The 19,995-nt window shown below is 38.0% G+C and overlaps 1 protein-coding gene across 1 annotated transcript in view; it reads right to left on the bottom strand.

The window, feature by feature from the left end:
• The window catches only part of LOC111403224 (protein ILITYHIA), a 43,424-nt gene that overhangs the window by 10,372 nt on the left and 13,057 nt on the right, over positions 1-19,995 (bottom strand). The window contains exons 9-22 of the mRNA XM_023031648.1: positions 9,786-9,863; positions 9,548-9,695; positions 8,316-8,438; positions 8,122-8,178; positions 7,933-8,043; positions 7,658-7,849; positions 7,403-7,576; positions 5,641-5,751; positions 5,444-5,513; positions 5,064-5,142; positions 4,121-4,223; positions 3,877-4,047; positions 3,647-3,769; positions 3,433-3,546 (exon numbers count right to left, since the gene is read on the bottom strand). Of these exons, the coding sequence (XP_022887416.1) occupies positions 3,433-3,546; positions 3,647-3,769; positions 3,877-4,047; positions 4,121-4,223; positions 5,064-5,142; positions 5,444-5,513; positions 5,641-5,751; positions 7,403-7,576; positions 7,658-7,849; positions 7,933-8,043; positions 8,122-8,178; positions 8,316-8,438; positions 9,548-9,695; positions 9,786-9,863 (1,654 nt within the window). The remainder of the gene's footprint in view (positions 1-3,432; positions 3,547-3,646; positions 3,770-3,876; positions 4,048-4,120; positions 4,224-5,063; positions 5,143-5,443; positions 5,514-5,640; positions 5,752-7,402; positions 7,577-7,657; positions 7,850-7,932; positions 8,044-8,121; positions 8,179-8,315; positions 8,439-9,547; positions 9,696-9,785; positions 9,864-19,995) is intronic.

The following is a 19,995-nucleotide window of genomic DNA, read 5'->3' as shown; positions in this document are numbered from 1 at the left end:
TCTTCTCTGAGTGACATCTGAATATTTAGACTCCCACTCCCCACAAATCAAGAACCTATCAATACGAGACAGAACGGGTTGATCCCGATTGGATGACCAGGTAAAATCTCCCTCAATCATGGGTAAATCCACCAACAAATTCTCCCTAATAAAATCTGAGAACTCCTCCATTTGCCCTAGTTAGTCTCCCACCACTCGACCTCTCCGATAGAAATCGAATCACGTTGAAATCACCCCCAATTCATGTAGGGAGATTCCACCAAGCCCTCATTCCAGCCAGTTCATCCCACAAACCCACTCTACTGTCATCAGAATTAGGCCCATAAACTCCTGTGAACATCCACCGAAATCCATCCTCACAATTTTTGAAAGAAATCGATATAGAGAACACCCCTACCTCCTTCATTTCAAGCACTCTAGTGTCCCACATCACCAACACGCCTCCTGAAATCCCTGATGACCCCAAAAACTGATATCCAACATGATCTCCCCCCCCCAAACTACGAATCACCGCCCTCGAGATAAACTCCATCTTAGTTTCTTGTAGGCAAACAAGATTTGCACCCCATCCCCTTAGCAAATGACGAACACCAAACCTTTTACTAACCTCATTGAGACCCCTTACGTTCCAACAAATGAGTTTTGGCATCATTGTAACACTCCATAACCCCTCCCCGTTGTTCCTTTCTTGGACTCGCCACCCTTACCAGCGTAGTTTACTGACCATTCGAGCCTCTTAAGCTCACGATCACCCTTTTTTCTTAATTTACTTCCATGTGTACTGATGTCTTGTCCCCTGTTAGCCTCCAACTCCTTGAATAATTGTAGCAATCTACTTTCATACCCATCACATGACACGCCAACCAACTTACTGAATTCCTGAATTTTATGTAACACCCAGTTTGAAGGTGGGTGACCAACTTCGAACACATCAGCTCCTGAAGTATCCTCACCATGATAGCCCTCGAGATGATCAAAGGACCGTTCTTTCTCTTCCACCACTGGTATAATGTCACTGTCACTTTCTCCTTTCTTGGCACCACCTACCCATAACACCAAAGCTTTTTCGGTCCCCATATCGTTATCTTTTGTCCTCCTATTATAAGTGTTTGTAATCCTTGATGCCGTTTGTGTATCGTTGTTTTCTTTCACTGTGTCCATTGACAATTTCTCCAAGTTCACCATACTGAACTCCCCTTCCTTAGACAGCGGTTCCTCTTCTCGTTCAACTGCAATCCCTGTGTCTACTTCAGTTCGGTTGACCCCCACAAAGTCAACCCTGTCATTGTTTTCATTGTATCCCGCTTCTATCCTCACCTGAGAATCACAATGTTCATCTCCTCCCTGCTTTGCATGTTCTGTAATTGGTGGTAGTTCCTCATGAGTCAATCCCGGTACGTGTATTTCACCAGTTTGATCCTCATCCAACTCAACCCCACACTTGTGACAACGTACCAATTTCATGGGCTCCATTTGAGGCCCGCTTCCAACCAGTCTAAGTAATTCATCTAGTGCTCCTTTCAACTCCTGCGCACGGGTCATTATTTCAACCCTATTCAAACAAATGTCGTGACCTTCGTTATCTCCGACTTTATTTCTCCTTTCCTTTTGCTGAAACATCAGTTGGTTAGCATTCTCCGAGGTCTGTGAGTTTGCTGTAATTTCTGCATAAGTCATCCTCTGTCTGTTTCGTTCGATCATCGTTTGTCGTTTGGCGTTATCCCTAGCAACAAATGAGTCAACAACTGCTTGAAACACCTGCAAGACCGACACCCATCCCTCTCCATTTGCACCTTCTGGTATCATGACAACTCCTTTCCGACGCCTCTCCCCATATTTTGCTATCATTAAATATCTGCCTCGATGGTTCACACACCGTTGTGCCAAGAAAGCTCTTGAAGACTCATTGAACTTAAAAACACATTCCTCAACTTCACTTCTCTTCCTCAATCTGTCTACCATATTCACCATCCAAATAGCACCATACCTTCCCATAACGATTGAATCCGATAACTTCGAACCCTATTCTGTCAACTTAACAGTGCCAAAATCGTTAATAGATACTGCGAAGTCCTTCGGCTCCACTCTGAAACGATGATTGAATACCAAACTACGCACATCCGCCAACTTTTTCTCCTGATTGTGCATTAGCAATTCATCAAATGGAAGAACGGACAAGCCGATTGATCTCTGGGCATCAGGCTGCCGCTGCAGGTGTCCCGGCGGCGGCGCGTGGGCCACACGCGAAATATCTGCCTCGATGGTTCACACACCGTTGTGCCAAGAAAGCTCTTGAAGACTCATTGAACTTAAAAACACATTCCTCAACTTCACTTCTCTTCTCTTCCTCAATCTGTCTACCATATTCACTATCCAAATAGCACCATACCTTCCCATAAAGATTGAATCCGATAACTTCGAACCCCATTCTGTCAACTTAACAGTGCCAGAATCGTTAATAGATACTGCGAAATCCTTCGCCTCCACTCTGAAACGATGATTGAATACCAAACTACGCACATCCGCCAACTTTTTCCCTTGATTGTGTACTAGCAATTCATCAAAGGGAAGAACGGACAAGCCGATTGATCTCGGGGCAGCAGGCTGCCGCTGCAGGTTTCCCGGCAGAGGCGCGTGGACCACACGCGCCGGCAGACGCGCGGCCGGAGCGGCGCGTGTGGGAGGCAGGACACCGGCGGGGGTCGCCGGTCCCTGCTGAGGCCGCCGGTGAGGCGCGTCTGCTCGAACTCTGGCCGGATCTGGTGGAAATCGGTTGGGTGGCTCTAGGGTTTCCACAGTAATCGGCGCCTGTGTGTGAACTGGTTGGTCGGAGGATCTGATTTGTGGCGTGAGGCCAGTTGTGTGGGGGTGTGGGGGCTGGGTTATTTTGGATTGTGAGGGGAGCTCCATTTCTCAGTAACTGAAGGTCACGACTCTATAAGACTCTATACCTCAGAGGTGCCAGAAACTAGAATATAAGCCAACAAGTGGAGTAAAAATTAAGTAGGAAACAGATATCTTAAACCTAGAATATTCAACCTCGTCCGGTGCACATGTGATCTGTCCCTCATATACCATTTTTATGTCCCAATTACTGCAACTCCCTCTTGTTATATTCACATAATTTTTAATAAATGTGAAATGATAATCTATTCAGCTTTTAAATATAAAAGAGGAATATGTTTTTTACTCACCATTCAACTAGCAATCATGGAAAAGACTATTACAGTATTAGCAGTAAAGATAATAGGAGTCTCATTGTCTAGAAAAGATATAATACAGCCAAAGCTCACATAAAATGAATATCTAAAAATCAGTGATGTATATTTTTAGAACCAGAAAGTCCAATCAACCTCGTACACAGTAATCATGATAGCTTCAAGCGTATGCTGAAAAAAATTCAAGTATGTACCAAAGGCCAAAAAGACTTGCCTGTCTTCTGCAGGGATTTGAATCACCAAGACCTTTGGACAAAATAGGAACAATAGAAGGAAGTACTCTGTCTCCGAGCTTCCTAACAAGCTCACCCAATGATCGTCCAGCAACCTGAAAATTAGCAGCATGAATTTTACCAGAAATTCCATTATCTACAGTACATGTCTTTCATCGATCTGATTAGAATACTGAACTCAGAGCAAGAACAGACCTGACGCCTTTCAGAAGATGATGAAGCCAGAGAACTAATTAACGTGTTCATTAACACTGGCATTATTTCCTTCAGGGTTTTTGGAGTATTTACAACTATAGTCTTCCACACATGTAATGCAGCCTGAAAAGTATATTAGAATGCAACTTCAATTCAAATAATAAAATATAAAGCTCCACGAAACCAAAACCAAGAGTTAAAGCCACTGCAGAAAATGATATCACCATTACCTGACGAACTGTTATGCTAACATCAGTTCTAACCATATACAACGCAGCAAGAACTTCATTACGTTTCTCTCTTCCAAGTACTTCAATGATAGCACGCCCCTGTGCTTCAGTACTAGCCCCTTCATCATCACTGCCACCCTCAAGAAGTGCTTTTCCCGAGGTTCCAGCAACCTAAATGAGATATTAAATAGTAAGTAGCTTCCACTTTAGAAAAAATTGCCCATGAAACAATGGGAATTAATACCTTGAATAAAAGATCCCCCAACAATTCAACAGAACTCTGCCTGATACGCCAATTATCATTGAAGATACCATCCTCCACAGCAGGAAGGAGAAGAGGCAGAGACCTGAAAAGATACAAAATAAGACGGCATAAAACATAGCTTACAGGACAAAAAAGGATTCAAATACAAACCACTTCTATTACATGTAACTAAGCTCATAAGAAATATTTTATGATATGAGTTAAAACCACTTACGGCTTGGCTGTATGAATTGTTATAATCTATGGTGTGCTCAAATATAGGATTCATTAAATCTCTGAAGCCACTTTCATGAAGTTCAAGTTTATAGCAGTGCTATACGTGTCCTAATAAATTTTAGTTATAAAACATGAGTGCTGTGTATGTGGCTCATATAAAGTGAAACACAAATTTCCTGGATTAAATAGGCCGATACGGTACAGGGGGTTCTTTTTTTACGGGCCTTAAAAGTCTTGAATGGGCTTGGGTTAGTATAAATAATAATGTTGTAACCTTATTTTTCATATTGAATAAAATTTTCTTCGCTTCGCTCCCGTAGATGTAGGCACACCGCCGAACCACGTAAATACTTGTGTCGATTTTTCGCTTTCATCTCTTTATTATTGCGTATTAAATCCCACAACGCACCCGTTAGGATAATTTCATCCAATTATAAAATACACACCCTTATATAGGTATCAATCTCCAAGTAGGTAATATATTCAGAGTCAGAATCACATAGAACTAATTTGGCAGTTCTTCAGATTTACTCAGTTGCACTCCAAAGATAAAGACATAAATCAGCCAGTCTAGTCATAAAATTAATCTAAATGGATCGAGCCCAAGATAAGTAATCATAACGGGATCAAGACTGCAGATCCAGAACCAGATCCCCCATCCCACACCAGGGAATATCAAAATACAAGAACAAAAAGGAGCACATACGTAGTTGCATAATGCTCCACCAGAACATGGCCAGCACCGAGTGCAGCGTCTCTTACAGATTCATTTTCATCAGCTAGGCCTGGAGGACAATATAAGCAGATGAAATACTAAGAAATTGCTCCAGATAAAGTAGGTGACTACAATATGCTTAAACAACACAACGAGGTGCGGCAGACTCAACATTAGGGGTTAAGAGGAAGCAAAAGTACTTGTCTACTTAATAAATAAGAGAAAAGGTCCCACTCAACTAGAGGAAGAAAAAGTATAATTAAGGGCTGAGCACATACCAGCTAATGAACAAAAACAAAACATAAATACAACATGCACACACATGCGTGCATAAAGATACGAAAAGAGAGGGAATAGGCATACAAACTTACCGTCTAAAATGGCTGGCAGAACTTGTTGCAAATAGTTCTGGAACTGGACACCCAAAGATCTAGGAAGATACTACAAAAAAAGAAGCAAATATTATGAAAATAACACTGTCCATCAAAGTACATACATGCAGCTATACACATTCAAATACACGTTCAATGGGAGAAAAAGGCAAACCCATTTAGTTATTTGTGCTCACCTTGAAAAGCGTTAAGTAGCCATCTCGAACAGAAGCTTTGGGATGAGAGCAATTCCGAATGATGTCAGGAAGGATGCCTTCAAAATATTCTGTCCCAAGTGCCGCCAAGACCTGGAGAGAGAGACAAAAAATTATAAAAACATGGATCATGAAGTAAAAAAGATTGAAAATAATATAACAGAGGTACAAAGAAAACATCCATGTATAACAAAAATAGGAGAATTTCTAACATATGCCTAGAGGGATCACATCAGCCTATGCAGATAAGCTATACATCAAACTCACAAATTAGACCCACAAGCAGTCTGGCAGTATTTGGGTAAAAGAGCCCGAGATCAAGCTTTACCATGAACCGATGTCTGAAAATGCAGTGTGCGTAAGTAGTGATATCTGTTTGAGGTATTAATTACAGTATTGTCTCTTATTAATGGAAACTAGTGAGACATCAGAGAAAGAACGTTCTTTCACCATCTACCCTTTATCCTCTATGCTTTATTCCCCAAAAATTCTCTTTTCACTTCCCTTCTCTCTTTCTGCCTATTTCATAAAATATCAAGCATGAATGCATGATTGTTGCTTTTTACTAATGCACTCCCTCAAGCAGATTCATATTTATAGAATCGTAGCATCAATCATCGTCTGAAACACCAACAATTATGAAACAAAATGGCCAGAGCAACACAGTTGAACTTTCGAGAATTTGTTATAAAATGACCAGATCACAGTGATCAGATTACGAGTAGATCACAGCTAGAAAAAGTAGTAACATGCCTGGAGAAATTAATGCATGAAGCCATGGATGTGACACAGTTAAATTATAAAGCAATTAGTGACCTCGGCCTATAACAAAGTTATAAGATCCTAGCAAATAACAAATGATATCAGCGTTCCCACATTTTTTAACTATATAAGACGAGAATAGTGTTGGACCACAGAGGTAAATTAAACTTAAAAATCTTTTAAAGGAAGATTAAAAATGAGTTTCCAAAGAAGACATGATGAACAAATTGTTGAACTTGAACAATCAAATGGATACATTCTCCGGGACCTCATAATTGTGCACCATCAAATAAATTCATACAGCTCAGTTTGACAATTCTATTAGAAAATTTTATGAATTTCGATGGCCAACTCTAAACTTGGTGGGGTTAATATGGATCTTTCGAGCAAATGAGACAACACACAACAAGGTTACAAAACTTGTCACCAAGTTGAATTATATATTATAGTATTACAGATATATTGCATCTAAATATTGATATAAATAAACGCTGAATACATTTTGTTTGAAGAGGCAAAAGTAATAAAAGAGGTAGTTTACCAAAAATGTGTAAAAAGGAAAACTGAGGACAACTAAGACCCGGAATACATGTAAACCGATATCAAATTCAAATTGGGCTACACATCCTAAAATTAAATCATATTTTGACTTGTTTCTATTTAATAAACTAGGCTCTATCTTAACCAGTCCATTAATGAGCCAACTAAAGCCAGTTCCCTCATTCCGAAAGAAACCTTCTATACGAACCAGATCATATACAATATAGGAAATGGCCATTTTGAGATATTTTCTCCCATGGTAGGAAAGATTCCATTCAATCTCCATTTCTTACGAGTAAATATTTTATTCATCACATAAATACGAGAAAAGAACGGGCACTTACAAAGTAATCAAAGTTACATCCATCACAGTGGCAATTGATATACATGTACTTGAGCAAAAGTAAAATTTAATTAGAAGATTTCTCAACATATATCTAACCTCACTCAGTCCTTGAGCAGCACCAGACCGCTCAACATTACTAGCATCAGACTTCAAAGTATCAAATAACCATGGAACAAGGTCAGGGAAGTTTTCTTCTCCCATTCCCCTTACAAGAGAACCAATGGCTCTGGCAGCAACAGATCTAACTTCAGGAATTGGATCCACCAGAACCTATTTCATCAAAAATGAGCAAACTTCTAACCAAAGAATTTATTCATTCAAGTTTGTTACTTCAGTTTTTGATAAAGGTACCTTTTTTATTTCAGGAAGCAGCAAACCTATATAAGGAATCATATCCTTTGGTTCCGTCACTAATGAACACATGTTTCCTGCTATTTGGGCAGCCTTCTTCTTTGTTTCAACACTCCTTTCCCTTAGGCCTCTATAAACTATCGGTACCAAGAGTGCAAGGGAAGGGGCATCAACCGAATTAATGAAGGTCGTCTGCAAAAATCATACAAGAAATTAAAATCCCAACCACAAGTGAGGTGCAAAACCATCGTCACAAACATTGCAAATGTATTTACCTGGAGGAGAATATCAAGGGAGTATTTTGTATAACCATTGGGATCAGTGAGACCCATCAGAAGAGTGGGGACAAGTGCAGATATTTCCGGATTCTTTATCACACTCCCAACCTAAATGAAGAAAAGATTGTTAATGATATCAAATGGCTCATAAAAATGACGTGATTAAAACTTGATTAAAAAATTTACTTGCTGGAGGGCTGTCTGCCCAGCTGACTGAACTTTGGGATGAGTGTCTGTTAGGACCTGCCGTGTAATCAATGTAGCAGCAAATAAAATGACTTTCAACATATGTTAGGGGTTGATTTAACTGTAACAGATAGAAAACACAAGGAGCCATCCAACGATATAAAGTCAAATGAGATAGATATACTGAAACGAACCTCCGTTAACTTTGGAACAATTTTTGGAAGACATTGAGACAGTTGTTGTGGAGCACAGTAAGCCATAGCACCAAGAAGTTGCACACTGCTTTGCTTAGTTCTCCAGGCTTTATCTTCAAGGCCCTGACATGATTAAATGAAATAGTTACACGGTATTATATACTGCCAAGTTCTCTTGCTCATTTAGTCATTTTTCATTTTAAATCAAAAGCCTCAGTGGTAGAAGTTGGTGGTTTCGACTATCTTCTGAAGTGTTGGGAAGAGACAAACAATAGAGTTTCTGAGGGACGGCAGTAAGGATTTTCATGGTTGACTTTTCCTCTATTTTCTCTGAGCTACATAAATTTTTATATTCTTAATTATAGTAATTATGTCCTCTATAACTAATAAAATAATGTTTGATATTACAAAAATAATCTATTAGGAAATATCTTCATCCGTTAACTTATATTGAGATATATAGACAGATGCATAAAAATAGGTTATTGGAAAATGAGAGATCAGACTTCTTGTGAAAAGGGGGACTACAATCAGTACACACGAGCCTAAGTTTTTACAATTCAAAAATATGGACCAGGAAAGTAATTCCATCCATCTTTCCATGGCAAGTTCCATGCATCAACAGGTGAATTCTATTTTAACATATTTATTTGACCAGTTCTAGATTTGAATTTTTTATGTTTAAAAAAATTCCCGACCTGTCAACTTCAGAAATATCCTACTTCAGAATCAGCAATTAATTACTAAATGGTTGGGAAAGGATAATATAAGCTCAAATTATCCCAACATCTCTCCAGACTTTCATGCGGGAAATCTATTACATGGATATTCAACTTTGCCACTGAAATATCATGATTCACAAACAATTCCAAGAAATTAAAGTTCTATTGACATTAATCTTTTTTTTTTTTTTTTTTTGGAGATTTGAATTTTTTATGTTTAAAAAAATTCCCGACCTGTCAACTTCAGAAATATCCTACTTCAGAATCAGCAATTAATTACTAAATGGTTGGGAAAGGATAATATAAGCTCAAATTATCCCAACATCTCTCCAGACTTTCATGCGGGAAATCTATTACATGGGTATTCAACTTTGCCACTGAAATATCATGATTCACAAACAATTCCAAGAAATTAAAGTTTTTTTTATATTAATATTTTTTTTTTTTTTTTTTAGGTATTGACATCAATCTTTCAAATTTGCATCTGTAAGAACACATAAAAAACAGAACCTTAAGAAGCGATGGAAGAACAAGTTTCACTCCTTGAGCGGTAAGTTGAGACATCATTGCACGAGCAGCAGCCTCAGCAGCTTCTCGAACAGCAACAACTTGATCAGAGAAAGATACCAGAAGTAGAGGCAACATTTGAATCACATACCTAAAGAGGTAGGGTTTGAAAGAGTTTAAAGTCCATTCGGGAAACAGTAGAAAAGCACAAGTATTTCATCTCAGATTTCTTTATACTTACGGCTCAAACAATCTTCCAAGTTTCTCACAGAGACACTCAAATGCCAGTAAAGAACCTTCTCTACTTTTAGCAGTATTTCTGCAAACGCAAATAAAAAAACAGTAAACATCCAAGAACGAAAATTGAACTTGAAGCCAAACTTTTCCGCGCATATTAAGTCAAAGAAACAAAAAGTTTTAATAAGATGGGGAATAGCTTAAAAACAAACAGTCACATACACGAGTGTAGGCAATAGAATGTGCAAAAAGAACAACCCAGAAAGGTTCAAAAATCCAAAATACGAAAGATGCATATTATTCATGTTTAGAGTGAACTATATTAATGTAGTGGCAAAAGTGACACAATCATGTATAAAAAGAATGATACTTAAGGAAACATAATAGACTTTTCAGCTACATGATTATTTCCTTAAGTTTGAAAGCAAATGCAATGTCATGCTGTTCAACCGAGTGACAGGCTTGGGCAAATTGATCAAAGTCATGTACCTTAAAAACTAGATAACAAGACTCACTCTGTGTCAAACCATGAAAAAAAGATGAAGTACAGAAAAAACATTAATGTACAATGGCTTTGAAACAGCAAAGATAGATGCAGTATGAGCAATCAATGCTCTTACATTTAACTCGTAATTATGTATGTACGTTGCAAGTTAGATAGCCTCTGTTGGGATAAATTAATGTCTCTCTCACTGAAACCAAAATAGTACAAATCCCTATGTGACTCATGAAGTAGGGAAATATATAATTGGACTGAAAATCCACTTATAACAAGACCCAAATAAAGTGGAAGAAAGAATCAATATCATTGTAAGAAAATATATGTACCATCTGTTAGCTTGATGCCCATTCTTCGAGTAGTGTTCTGTAAAATCACATTATGAATTGACGTTCCTCTATTTGCGTGTTACAATTTGAAGTGATTATCTAAGGTTCCATGATCATATAGGATGTCACAAATTGTATACTCGATGGATCGGGTATAGTAAGACACAATTCGTGATGTGATTAAAATTATGTCGTTCACAATCGGTACATAAAGTTGGACGATTTATGTTGATAAGATTGTATTGTTCTTATTAAGATTTGTCTAAATCTTGAAATAGGAACAATAATGTGTTTTGATGCACATTGAACGAGACCGCGTAGATAACTCATTTGTGACCGTTCGAAATGACTCTACTTGATTATCAAACAGGTCACATAAATCCTAAGTGAGTAATGTACCTTTGATTGCTGGTTCAAGTTCTTTGAGGTATCAATGAGTGAAGTCTTAAATAGAAGATTGATCTCGGTGCTTTGGGAACTAGGCCGAAACAATTAGGGATCATATACTTACAATAGTGAAATCCATTAATCATTGATATGAGACGATCGTCACTCTAAGGTATTTTCCTAGGCAAATTGAACCTGAGCTCAGTAGGTCGACGATGAGATATATGGACTTTACATTGTGATTTAATCACAACGAATTTGTCGTATGAAAATGGTACTTAAGGGTAATACATGTTGAAGGGCAAAAAGGTCATTTTGCCAGTTTCAACATATTGGCAGTCAAATGGGGGTTAACTTGTGGAACGATAATCAGAAGATATTGTTATTGGATCATAATTTGCTTCTATGACAATTACTCGACTCGAGAGTGCAATCCCGATTTTTTGGTAAAATAAACCGGGATTAATAGATATATATCAATTGGTCAAGAGTTGACCCAATTGGAAACATCTATTGGAGTTTGGGTCATGTGAGTCCGATTAGGCCCCTCTCTTGGCTCCAATAAAAGGTATGTGACTTAATTGGTTTACTACAATAAAGTCCAAGAAAATTTGTGCAATTTTCAAACCCTAATAGGACATTATGAATATGCATTTTATTGATATATTTTCATATGAGAATTAGGGTTAGCCACTTTTCACTTTCTTGAAAAGGAAATACACCTAGTAAAGAACAATGGAGAAGATCTAAGGGAAGAAGCAATTGGTTAGACCATTAAAAGCTCCTTCAAAAGGTTATCATCTCCTCTTTCTATGTGTGAGTATGTTTATAATCCAATGATATCAAGATGACTAAAATCCTTTTATTCATATGGTTTTAATCTTCAAAGAAAAATTAATTTTCTATTGTGATGATTAAATCCATTAACAAACAAACGGTATCAGAGCCAAGGTTATTGTAAGCCTTGAGTAGGATTAAAATTTTTAAATCCCAGTGTAATATGCATTTTAGTTGGGTGGTGTTAGGATATTTGATTTTGACATGTTTATACTTTAGATATGTTTAAAGTTATTGTTGATATATTTGTAATCACTTTTGGCCCTAGAATTTTTTTTTACTTCCTACTGTAATTAATTGACTGTTGTTTTTCTCTAGAAATGTTGTAAGCCATAATAGACTAGGCTTTTTTGTATTTTTTTTATCTTCATTTCTACACTTGTATTTTGGGGAAGAAACATGTTCTTGTCGCTGTTTTGGTTGAAGAAATGTAAAGAGGAAAAGAGACAACAAAATGCAAGAAAAACCAAGAAGCACCTCAGTTGGACGGCAGCAGCGGCTATGGTTGCCTCACGGGGCAGCTGCTGCCTTGCTGCTTTGGCAGCTCGAGGGTCGCCTGCCAACAAAGGCACCGGCGGCCTCTTTTGAGGTCGTCGTTGGAGGTGCCACCGCCTGAGTAGTGAGTGCTTTGGTGGAAGTGTGTTTTTTGGGCCTCTCTTTCATACTTGGGACAATGTTGTTGGATAATGGCCTTGTTGGTTTTGAGATTTGGGCCTAAAAATTAAATTAACCCTATTTTCATGATACATGAGGTGGACTACAAAGAAAATTGAAGAATTGGGCCGGGATATGGCCCAATGTAATTTTTTTTATCCATGTTGTAATTTAAATTCTTATGATGTGCCATTAGTGATTATTATTCATTTAATTATCGTTTTTACCGCTTTATGGATGAATGAATGTTTAATTATTATCGCATGTCATGTAAATTAAATGAAACACCACCCGGTGCACTAAAATCATATGCATTTCCATTTAAATATTTTTTTTATCACTCTAAATTAATTAGAGGTGGTTGAAAAATATTTTATATAATTAGTGCCATTATAATTGTTTATATTTGGCGGACTAATTAAGTGAAAATTCAACGGTGCAAAATAACAAGTGGGAGAGGGTTTATAGGATGTATAAACCTACGACCTCCTCCGTCATCTAATTTGTTATTAAAATACGTATGTTTAATATCGAATTATATCGGTCTCCCCATAGAAAAATCACATTATTTTAGATTAACTAAAATTGGATCTAGTAATAAAATATCTTTAAAATGAAATAATGGGATGATCATCCTATAAACGACATCTTATATATTTCGGATATTTTAGAATTATTGACGGAGGTTATTACATTTATATATTTTATGAATATTTTTGGAGGACTTCCCATAGAAAATTTCAATAAAATTATTCATGGGCCAAATAATAATCAATCCTCATTTTCTTGTGGCATGAGATGCCTAACTCAATAAAATGAGTGGGAGGTTCCCAACCTTGCCAACAACTACATTGACCTCCTATAGAGGACGTGTTAAAGGTTTTAGGTCTATATTTGCATATTCATATACATGCATCATACAAAGATAATTGCTAATTTTATTAATACGCGAATCGTTAATTTTACAGAAAAATGTCGCTTAATCCATTATCAGTGATACTTAACAAAAATCAACTTGTGGGAGAAAACTATGTTGACTGGAAAATGAATCTTAATATTGTTCTTACCGCTGAAAAACATAAATTTGTGCTAGATGAAGATTGTCCCGAAACCCCTAAAGATGACTCCACGAAATCTCAAAAGGCTGCATATGAAAAGTAGCGTCATTCTGATGAGATGGCCCATTGTTACATTTTGGCATCCATATCAAATGTATTACAACAGAAACATCAAAATATAGAAGCTGCTTTTGACATAACGGAAAGTCTTCAAGAGATGTTTGGACATCGCCGACAAGCTAGGCAAGCCTCCATTAGTGCAATTATGAACACGCGCATGAAACCCGGCACATCTGTAAGAGACCTTATGTTAACCATGATTGGTCACTTCAATGCTTCTGAGACGCAGATTGACATGGTCCTTGAGACTCTTCCTGAGATGTTCTCACAATTTATAATTGATTATAATCTACACAAGATGGACATGTCTCTGACAGAATTAATGAAAGAGCCCCAAAATGCTGAAACTGTTCTAAAGGCCAGAAGTGGAAATGCTTTGACTATTACAGCTAGACCCTCTCATCCTAAGCCTTCTGGTGGCAAAGGAGGAAAGAAAAGGAAGAGATCAAACAAAAAGCCAGATAGCAAGTCAAAGGGGAAGAAAACTACTGCCTATGGGAAACCAAAGGTAAAGTGTTTTATTTGTGGACAAAAAGGTCGCTGGAAGAGGAATTGCCCAGATTACATAGCTAAGGGGGAAGAAAGGTGAAGGCAATAATGCCCTATTCATTGAGTCATTCTTAGTGGTTGATTCTACTAATACCTAGATTGTAGATTCTGGAGCCACTAATCATGTTTGCAATTCTTTGCAGGGGTTTCAGGAAACCAAGCATCTCAGTGAAGGGGAGTACACTCTTAGGGTTGGCACAGAAGCAGTGGTATCTGCCAAAACTGTTGGCACTTTTACTTTATGTTTTGAGAATCGTAGGCATTTGATATTAGATGACTGTTATTATCTTCCCGAACTTACACGGAACTTGGTTTCCGCTGCACTTATATATCATGTTGGTTATTCAGTACTTTTTACCCGTTCTACGGTGGTTATTAAGTTGAATAATTATGTTATATGTTCGGATCATATGGTTAATAGTCTTTATGTCTTAAGTCCTATGATTGGCTCTATACATAATACTACTGCTAAGAAAAGAAAGAGATCGTCTAGTACTAATGGAACTCTCTTATGGCATCTTAGATTCGGTCATATCAATCTAAATAGGATTCAAGAATTGGTAAAGGACGGTCCTTTAAATGAGTTAGAGGTGGAATCTATACCAATTTGTGAATCTTGTATAGAAGGAAAGATGACCAAGAGGCCCTTTAAGGCTAAGGGACTAAGAGCTAAAGAGGTTTTGAAATTAATTCATTCCGATGTTTGTGGACCTATTAGTACTCGGGATAGAGGAGGATACGAGTACTTCATCACTTTCACAGATGATTACACTAGATTTGGTGATACATATACCTTATGTCTCACAAATCTGAAGCTTTAAAGAAATTCAAGGAGTTTCGGATAGAAGTTGAGAAACAATTAGGTAAGAGTATCAAGGCCCTTCGATCCGATCAAGGTGGCGAGTATCTATCCCAAGAGTTTAAGGACTATTTATCGGATAATGGGATATTATCCCAATTGAGTACACCAAGAACTCCCCAACAAAATGGTGTCTCGGAAAGAAGAAATCGAACTCTTTTAGATATGGTAAAATCAATGATGAGTTATTCCTCATTGCCTATATCCTTTTGGGGATATGCACTACAAACAACCATTTATATCTTGAATTTGGTACCATCTAAGTCAGTTCCCAAGACACGTCTTAAATTGAGGAATGGGCGCAAGCCCAATTTACACCACATTCGGATATGGGGATGTCCAACACATGTGCTAAAGGGAAAGACGGATAAGATGGAATCAAGATCAGATATTTTTTTTTTGTAGGATATCCAAAAGGAACGAGAGGTTACTACCTCTATAATCCTCTTGATAAGAATGTATTTGTTAGCACAAATATAACCTTCTTAGAGGATAAGTATATAGAAGAACACAAGTCTACTACTAAAATTCTATTGAAAGAGATGTTAGAACATGGTTCAAACAACTCGGTTCCAAATTTCCTTATAGAATTTAATAGTGATAACTTGGAACCTCTTACTGAACCAATGGTTGCTGATGAAGCAAGTGATGCCCACAGGCTTCATAGGCAAACAGAATCAGAGGTAGTAGAGAAAGAGGCACCCATTGTTGTACCTTCACATGTCCACTTAAATGAGGATAACGAGAATCTTGGTCCTAACCAAGGACAGGATCAAGCAGTGGGAGGAGAATGACCTTTGGTCAGACTGGACAATCAGGCACCTTCAACCATTACTAGTAGTGGGAGGGTTGTAAGACCACCTTCTAGGTACTTGCTCTATAGTGAGTCCTATCAGGTGATCTCTACTGAGCAAGAAGATCCTACTTCGTTTAAGGAAGCAATGGAGGATGTAGACTTTGAATCGTGAAAATCTGCCATGAACTCAGAAATGGAATCTATGTATTCCAACAAGGTTTGGGATCTTGTAGATGCACCTAATGGGGTAAAGCCTATAGGGTACAAGTGAGTCTATAAAAGGAAAAGAGGTATAGATGGGAAGGTTGAAACCTTCAAAGCAAGGCTAGTGGCCAAGGGTTTTACTCAAAGAGAAGACATCGACTATGAAGAAACATTCTCACCGATTGCCATGCTTAAATCTATTCGTGTCCTTTTATCCATTGTCACTCATTATGATTATGAGGTTATGCAATTGGATGTCAAGACAACATTTTTAAATGGACGTTTTGAGGAGACCATTTACATGATGCAACCTGAAGGGTTTGCGAAAGAAAGCCATAAAAGGAAATTTTGCAAGTTGCAGAGGTCCATTTATGGACTCAAGCAAGCGTCCAGATCTTGGAATGTAAGATTTGATCAAACCATCAAGACCTATGGTTTTAAGCAAAATTTAGATGAACCTTGTGTGTACAAGCGAATACAAGGGAAGAAAGTAGTTTTTCTGATTCTTTATGTAGATGACATTCTACTCATTGGAAATGATGTAGGGACATTGTCATCTATAAAGAAATGGTTGTCATGACAGTTTGATATGAAGGACTTGGAAGAAGCTAGTTATGTTTTGGGAATCCGTATCTTACGAGATAGGAAAAACAGAAAGATTGAATTATCCCAAGCTTCATATATTGACAAAATATTATCCAGATTTGCAATGCAAAATTCCAAAAAGGGACAGCTTCCTTTTAGACATAGAATTCATCTATCCAAGGAGCATTATCCCAAGAATGCAACGGAGATAGATAACAAGAGAAAGGTTCCTTATGCTTCGACTGTGGGAAGTCTCATGTATGCTATGCTTTGCACGAGACCGGATATTTGTTATGTTGTGGGTATTGTTAGTCGTTATCAGTCTAATCCAGGACCAGAACATTGGGTAGCGATGAAGCATATACTCAAGTATCTTCAGAGAACGAGAGATTATATGCTTGTCTGTTCAGGATATGATTTGAATCCTACTAGATATACTGATTCCGATTTTCAATCCGATCGTGACTCTAGGAAGTCTACATCGGGATCAATGTTTACACTGGGAGGTGGAGCTGTGGTATGGAGGAGTATCAAGCAATCTTGTATTGCTAATTCCACCATGGAGGCAGAATATGTAGCGACTTGTGAAGCTGCTAAAGAAGCTGTATGGTTCAAGAAGTTTCTTTTGGACCTTGACGTGGTACCTTTGGCAGTGGGGCCCATAACGCTTTATTGCGATAATAGTGGGGCGGTTGCCAATGCTAAAGAACCCAAAAGTCATCAATGTGCTTGCAGCACATTGAGAGAAAATATCACCTTGTTAGAGAGAATGTTCATCGAGGAGACGTGACGGCTAGTAAGATTGCATCAGCAGATAATCTTGCGAATCCGTTCACTAAGACCTTACCAGCTAAGGCTTTGATGGGAATCTTAAGGGGATGGGTATTCTTGATATGTCACACATACTCTAAGAAGGGCAAATGGGAGATTGTTAACTTGATGCCCATTCTTCGAGTAGTGTTCTGCAAAATCACATTATGAATTGACGTTCCTCTATTTGCGTGTTACAATATGAAATGATTATCTAAGGTTCCATGATCACATAGGATGTCACAAATTGTATACTCGAGGATCGGGTATAGTAAGACAATTCGTGATGTGATCAAAATTATGTCGTTCACAATCGGTACATAAAGTTGGACGCTTTATGTTGATAAGATTGTATTATTCTTATTAAGATTTGTCTAGGTTTCGAAATGGGAATAATAATGTGTTTCGATGCACATTAAACGGGACCGCGTAGATGACTCATTTGTGACTGTTTGAAATGAGACTCTACTTGATTATCAAACGGATCACCTAAATCTTGAGTGAGTAAATGTACCTTTGATTGCTAGTTCAAGTTCTTTGAGGTACCAATGAGTGAAGTCTTAAATAGAAGATTGATCTCGATCTTTGGGAATCGGGCCGAAACAATTAGAAATCATATATTTACAATAGTGGAATCAATTAATCATTGAGATGAAACGATCGTCACTCTAAAATATTTTCCTAGGCAAATTGAACCTAAGCTCAGTAGGTCGACGATGAGATATATGGACTTTACATTGTGATTTGATCACAACGAATTTGCCATATGAAAATGGTACTTAGAGGGTAATACATGTTGAAGGGCAAAAGCGATCATTTTGCCAGTTTCAATATCTTGGCGGCCAAATGGAGGTTTGACTTGTGGAACGATAATCAGAGGATATTGTTACTGGATCATAATTTGCTTCTATAACTATCACTCAACTCGAGAGTGCAATCTCGATTTTTTGGTAGAATAAACCGGGATTAATAGATGTATCTCAATTGGTCAAGAGTTGACTCAATTGGAAACATCTATTGGAGCTTAGGTCATGTGAGTCCAATTAGGTCCCTCTCTTGACTCCAATAAAAGGTGTGACTCAATTGGTCTACTACAATAAAGTCCAAGGAAATTTGTGCAATTTCTAAACCCTAATAGGGCATTATAAATATGTACTTTATTGGCATATTTTCATATGAGAATTAAGGTTAGCCACTTTTCACTTTCTTGAAAGAAAATACACCTAGTGGAGAACAAGGGAGAAGATCTAAGGGAGGAAGCAATTGTCTAGGCCATTAAAAGCCCCTTCAAAAGGTTATCATCTCCCCTTTCTATGTGTGAGGATTTTTATAATCCAATGATCTCAAGGTTACTAAGATCCTTTTATTCATATAGTTTTAATCTTCAAAGGAAAATTAATTTCCTATTGTGATGATTAAATCCATTAACCAACACCATCAGTAACAAAAAAAATTGGGCTTCTTCTCGTATAACACTGTGTCAGAAACCACGATTGTTACTCCTCTCTATCCAAACTCTATTTGGGAGCGTGTACTCCAAATTCACCTCCACGCAAACCCTAGCCTCACTGGGTCTGTGTAAGTCACGCGTGCCTCATCAATCTTTCAAGGCAACTCACTACCTTAGATGGTGCAGATAAGAATTCCTTAGCCCGCATACGTACAAGCAAGAAGGGGAAAGATATCCATAAAGGTGTGATCGAGTCTTATGTTGAGGCCAGAAGTCACAACACGCATGTCCATAAAAAACTCGCATAGGACAACCATCAATATACCACACAGGTTTCAAGAACATCCTAATATAATCATCATCATAAGGTAGGTGTATCAGAATATGTTTGACATCAATTACTCGCAAGATTAAAAAAGTAGCCACAAAGTCCAAATATTAGAAAATTCTCGTGTACTTTAATCATGCTAGGCTTCTATTGCGAGAACTTGCCAACCAGAACTGCCTCCTCATCATCCAAAGAATGATAGTCGGCTCAACCAAGTGAAGGTAAGATTCTATAGATGCAATCCTTTGGGACATAGAATCACTGGATCAACAGATTTTCTTTAGCTTCATGTTGGATTTTATGCGCAATATTAAAGAGATGAAAACGAAAATCAACATAAGAATTTTACGTGGTTCGGCGATGTGCCTACGTCCACGAGAGCGAAGCCGAGATTTCTTTATTCAGTTGTCAAAAATAGGGTTACAACATATTATTTATACTAATCCTAGCCTGGGCCCATATAAGACTTTAAGGCCCGTACAGAAAATTACCCTGTACCGTACCGCGGGAGCGTTGCCCCCGCACTCCCAACCTATTCAACGTCCCTAACAACCAAACAGTGAATTAAACCCATGCAAGGCCGATGCCGTCGATGCGCTCCGTTCCGCGCCGGCATCGGCCAATTTGATCCAGGACCTGTGTTCCACTCTATATGAGCCACGTACACAACACTTCACTCAACCTGAGAAATACTGTGTCGACTAGAGAGGGCAACAACATAAGTCATCCTAACTTGATTCAATTCAGAC

This window comes from Olea europaea, chromosome 1 (assembly GCF_002742605.1).
Source record: "Olea europaea var. sylvestris chromosome 1, O_europaea_v1, whole genome shotgun sequence".
Taxonomy (NCBI): Eukaryota; Viridiplantae; Streptophyta; class Magnoliopsida; order Lamiales; family Oleaceae; genus Olea; species Olea europaea.
This window is presented reverse-complemented; position numbering and strand designations above follow the sequence as displayed.